The 5,196-nt window shown below is 44.3% G+C and overlaps 1 protein-coding gene across 1 annotated transcript in view; it reads left to right on the forward strand.

The window, feature by feature from the left end:
* SerT (Serotonin transporter) overlaps window positions 1–4,956 on the forward strand; it is a 70,677-nt gene extending 65,721 nt beyond the window's left edge. Inside the window, exons 12-15 of the mRNA XM_086531655.1 lie at window positions 492–637; window positions 1,199–1,399; window positions 2,057–2,218; window positions 3,541–4,956. Coding sequence (XP_086387781.1) covers window positions 492–637; window positions 1,199–1,399; window positions 2,057–2,218; window positions 3,541–3,621 — 590 coding nt within the window. The 3' untranslated portion in view covers window positions 3,622–4,956. The remainder of the gene's footprint in view (window positions 1–491; window positions 638–1,198; window positions 1,400–2,056; window positions 2,219–3,540) is intronic.
* The last annotated feature ends 240 nt before the right edge of the window (window positions 4,957–5,196 follow it).

The following is a 5,196-nucleotide window of genomic DNA, read 5'->3' on the forward strand; positions in this document are numbered from 1 at the left end:
CTATCTAACTCTCCATCTATCCATCTCTCTCATCTATCTAACCCTCCATCTCCCCATCTATCTAACCCTCCATCTATCCATCTCTCTCTTCATCTATCTATTTCCATCTCCCCATCTATCAAACTCTACATCTATCCATCTCTCTCTTCATCTATCTAACTCCCCATCTATCTAACCCTCCATCTATCTAACTCTCCATCTATCCATCTCTCACTTCATCTATCTAACCCTCCATCTATCTAACTCTCCATCCATCTATCTCTCTCTTCATCTATCTAACCCTCCATCTCCCCATCTATCTAACCCTCCATCTATCTATCTCTCTATCTATCCATCTCTCTCTTCATCTATCTATTTCCATCTCCCCATCTATCAAACTCTACATCTATCCATCTCTCTCTTCATCTAACTCCCCATCTATCTAACCCTCCATCTATCTAACTCTCCCTCCATCTATCTAACTCTCCCTCCATCTATCTCTCCATCTCCAGGTCTCGACAGCACGTTCGGAGGCTTAGAAGCAATGATAACTGGCCTGTGTGACGAATACCCAAAGCTCTTCGGTCGCCACCGGGAAATCTTCGTCTTCTTTCTACTGGTTTTCATCTACGTGTGTGCTTTGCCTACGACAACCTATGTGAGTATTTGTTTTGTCTTTGTGCGTGTGGTTTAGTCTTGTCTTGAGGTTTGTTTTGTTTATTTGTCTTGTTTTATTTTATTTTCTCAGCGAGTGTCCCGTTTCGTATTTGAGTCTTTTTTATTTTTTCTCTCTGTCTTTTCCTTTCTCTTTTTCTTTTTTTTCTCTCTCATTTTCTTTCTCTTTTTCTCTCTCTCATTTTCTTTCACTTTTTCTCTCTCTTTCTCTCTCTCTCTCCCCCTCTCCCTCACCCATCCACCCACCCTCCCTCAATCCCCCTCCCCATCTCCCTCCCTCTCTCTCTCTCTCCCGCCCTACCCCGAAAGCCCTACCTCCCTTCCTCCCCCTGTTCAACCTCAAATAACCCCCCACACTCCTCCCTCCCTCCCCCTGTTCAACCTCAAATAACCCCCCTACCCTCCTCCCTCCCGTCCTCCCTCCCTTCCCCCCACCCCCACCCCCTTAACCCCAAATAACCCCCCTCCCCGTCCTCCCTTCCCACCCCCAACCCCCACACAACCCCCATACAACACCCCTCACCCCTTCCCTTCCTCCCGACAGGGCGGAATGCACATCGTCAACCTCCTCAACGTGTTCGGAACCGGGAATCCGATCCTGTTCATAGTGTTCGTCGAAGCCACAGCCGTCTGCTGGTTCTACGGCGCCGAGCGATTCGCCGACGACATCGAGAAGATGCTGGGCTTCCGGCCTGGGAGGTTCTGGATCGCCTGCTGGAAGTACATCTCGCCGACTTTCATCTTTGTGAGTGGCTGCGTTGGAGTTCTCTTCTATGGGGGTGGAGGTGGGGGGTAGGGGTGGGGTGGGGGTGAGGGGTGGGGGCTGGGTTGGGGATGGGGGTGGGGGTTGGGGTGGGTGTGGGTGTGGTGGGGTAAGGGGTGTGTGTTTGTATTTGTATTTGTGTGTATAGTTATGTGCTTTTATATATAGATGTGTTTATGTGTGTGTGTGTTTGTCTGTATATATATACATATGCATATATATATATATGTATATATATATATATATATATATATATATATATATATATATATATATGTATATATATATTTGTATATATATGTATATATATATATATACATATATATATATATATATATATATATATATATATATATATATATGTATATATATATATATATATATGTGTGTGTGTGTGTGTGTGTGTGTGTGTGTGTGTGTGTGTGTGTGTGTGTGTGTGTGTGTGTGTGTGTGTATGTGTGTGTATGTGTGTGTGTGTGTGTATATATGCATGCATGTATGTGTGTATGCATGTATGTGTCCGCGCGTGCATGTGTATATATATAAACATATTTACAACCATCTACTTGTCCTTATTTCGCGTAAGCACACACCCTCCCCTCTGCCCACGCATCTAACCCCGCCTCCTCTCCGTCACAGGTGTTGTTCGTGTGTTCGTTCGCCCTCAACGATGGATCCGATTCGCTGAACTTACCTGGCTGGGGTGTGGTCTTAGGCTGGGCCCTCACCTGCTCCTCCATCGTGTGCATTCCGCTCTACATCATGTACATGTTCATCGTGACTTCGGGGTCCTTCAGAGAGGTGAGTTTGTGTGTGTGTGGGGGATGGGGGGGGGTTGAGGTGGGGGGTTAGGGGATGGGGGTTAGGGGGATGGGGGTTGGGGGGCTGGGGCTGGGATGGGGGTTAGGGGATGGGGATTGGGGTTAGGGGTTGAGGTGGGTGAGGGGTGGGGGATGGGGGAAGGGTGTGGGAAAATGGGGGAGGGGAGAGAAATGGAGAGGGGAAAGGGGGGAGTGGGAGGGGCGAGGGGAAAGGGGGGATGGGGGAGGGGAGAAAGAAAAGGGGGGAGTGGGAGGGGAGAAAGGGAGAGTAGAAAGAGGGGAGTGGGAGAGGAGAGAGGAAGAGAAAGAGATAGGAAAATGAGGGGAGAGAAGTAGAGAGAGGGAGAGGGGAAAGGGGCAAGTGGGAGGGGAAGAGAGGGAGAGAAAGAGAGAGGGGAGAGAGGGAGAGAAAGGGAGAGGGGAGAGAGGGAGAGGGGAGAGAGGGAGAGAAAGGGAGATGGGAGAGAGGGAGAGAAAGGGAGAGGGGTGAGAGGGAGAGAAAGTGAGAGGGGAGAGAAAGGGAGAGGGGGGAGAGAGAGAGAAAGGGAGAGGAGAAAGAGGGGAGTGGGAGGGGAGAGAAGAAGAGAAAGGGAGAGGAGAAAGAGGGGAGTAGGAGGGGAGAGAGGGAGATGAAGGGAGAGAAGAAAGAGGGGAGTGGGAAGAGAGAGAAAAAAGGAGAGGAGAAAGAGGGGAGTGAGGGAGAGAAAGATAGAGGGGAAAAAGGGGAGTGGGAGGGGAGAGAGGGAGAGAAAGGGATAGGAGAAGGAGGGGATAGAGGGGAGAGGTTCAGAGAGAGGTAGGGGAGGGAGGGAGGGAGGTAGGGAGGTAGGGAGATAAGGAAGATTAAACATGTTACAGTTTATGTTTATACATGTAGCTGTCTCCATGTGTTCGTTGGAACAGCAATGACAATACTAATGATAATGATGGTGTTAATGATAATGATAATAATTATTACTATAACAATGATGATAATGATAATAATAATAATGATAGAACTACTACTAGTAATGACGATAATTATGATTATAATCACATTAATACCAATAATGATAATAAAGACGATGATGATTGTCACAATAATGATAACAATGATAATGACAACAATAGAAATGATAACCATAATTATATCAATTCAGATAAAAAAACAAAACAAAAAAAACTCACTAAACCTAACCATTTCCTAAAAATAAAAGATGAAAAAAGAAAGAAAGAAATCTCGCCACACGTACTCCAAGCACAGACATCAACATCTCTCTATCTCTATCTTTACCTCTTTCTATCTCTCTTTCTCTTCCGCAGCGAATCAAGGCGATGATCAAACCTGAAGACTTCGTGCCGCCTCAACTGAGTCAAGTCAACTCTTACGGGACGCATGTGTGAGCTCTTCCCTTCCCTCTTCGCTTTCCCCGTCTTCCTCTTCCTCCTTTTTTCACCCTCCTCCTCCTTCCCGGTTCTCGCCCCCCTTCCTTTTTCTGTGTTCCCCTTCCTATATCCCTCCCCGTTCTTTCCTTTCCTTCCCTGTACCCCTTTCCTTTTTCCCCCTCCTTTTCCCTTCCTCCTCCTCCTCCCCTTCCTCCTCCTCCTCCTCCTCCTCCTCCTCTACCCCGGGACCGACTCACGCCTCGCCTCCTTCAGTCTGCAACGCCCTATCCCTCGAAGGACCCTGCTGGCACGAGGATAATTGCGAAGGATTGAAGGATGCACTGATATATATATACCGATATTGTGTAGTGTCAGAGGTTTTACATATCACGATAAAAAGTGACTTACGAATCACACAAAAAGAGTAAAACAAATATATAAGGTTTGAATTTTTCTTGAATTCAGCGCATGGATAATCCTGTTGTTGTTTTTTTCTGTTCTTATTGTTTGTTTGTTTTCTTGTGTAACTGTCTACAATGAATATATCCGAGGACGCCTGTATGCGCACAATAATCTGACTACAAAAGAAAACAACAACAAATTTCTCTCTGCAGTATAAATACGACCCTCCTGCTTTGTAAATAGAGCATATGCAAATCGGAATAAATTGCTTTTGTATAACGTAATGTCTGTTGCAGATATATGATAACTTGTATTCTGTAATACGTATTAATGTACAGTGTTAAATATAGAAAAAGTGAAAGTGTGTTTTAAGTAAGAGAAGTACATGTCTACCAAGAAACACTTGCAGTTAGTCACAAATATAAGTTTGTTTCTTATGATGTCTTCTTAGAGCCAAAGTCACGTAATAATGAATTAACAAAGCCACTGATAGTACGACCATAATGTAACTAATCTGATGGTATTATAAGGTAAAAGTACATGATTATAGATGGAGAATAACAAATGATTTTTTAAATATGAAAGCAGTAAGACTTGACGCGTCAGATATATATGTTATAAACATGTATCATTGTGATTTCCAATATATCAAACGAATTCAGCAGATGGTCTGTACTTGTTAGCAATTTTCTGAAATAACGAGATCTTATGTGGAATCACTATTTGGCTTGAAGAAGTATATGAGATCAACGTAAAGTAAGACTATATCCATCTTTATTAGCCTTTATTTATGTTTAAAATAGTTACGTGGTAGAAATTAAGTGATAAATATTACGAGTTGCGACAACGTACGCACACAACTCGATTCACATTACGCAGAAGTCTATCCCTGTTAATCTGTTTCTGTTGATAATTGAATAAAAAAAAAAAAAAAAAAAAAAATACACACAACCACCAGGTCGCCAAGAACAAAAAAGGACTTGATCGAAGGAAAAAACCCACAAAGATCCCAGACCGACGACAAGTCCTTTTTCCTCCTGGCGACGAACTGGTAGCGTGCGTCCTTCCGAAGACTCGTTTCCTTTTGTTGACGTTAAGTTCCTTTTGGTGTTGAGGCGGAATGAGACGGCCGGAGTGTATGGTTCTCAACATCGACGTTTTTGTTAAGGGATTATTCAACATGTAACACGT

The sequence above is a fragment of the Penaeus japonicus genome, unplaced genomic scaffold (genome assembly GCF_977035675.1).
Source record: "Penaeus japonicus unplaced genomic scaffold, GWHDUDI00000001_assembly GWHDUDI00000036, whole genome shotgun sequence".
NCBI classification, from domain to species: Eukaryota; Metazoa; Arthropoda; class Malacostraca; order Decapoda; family Penaeidae; genus Penaeus; species Penaeus japonicus.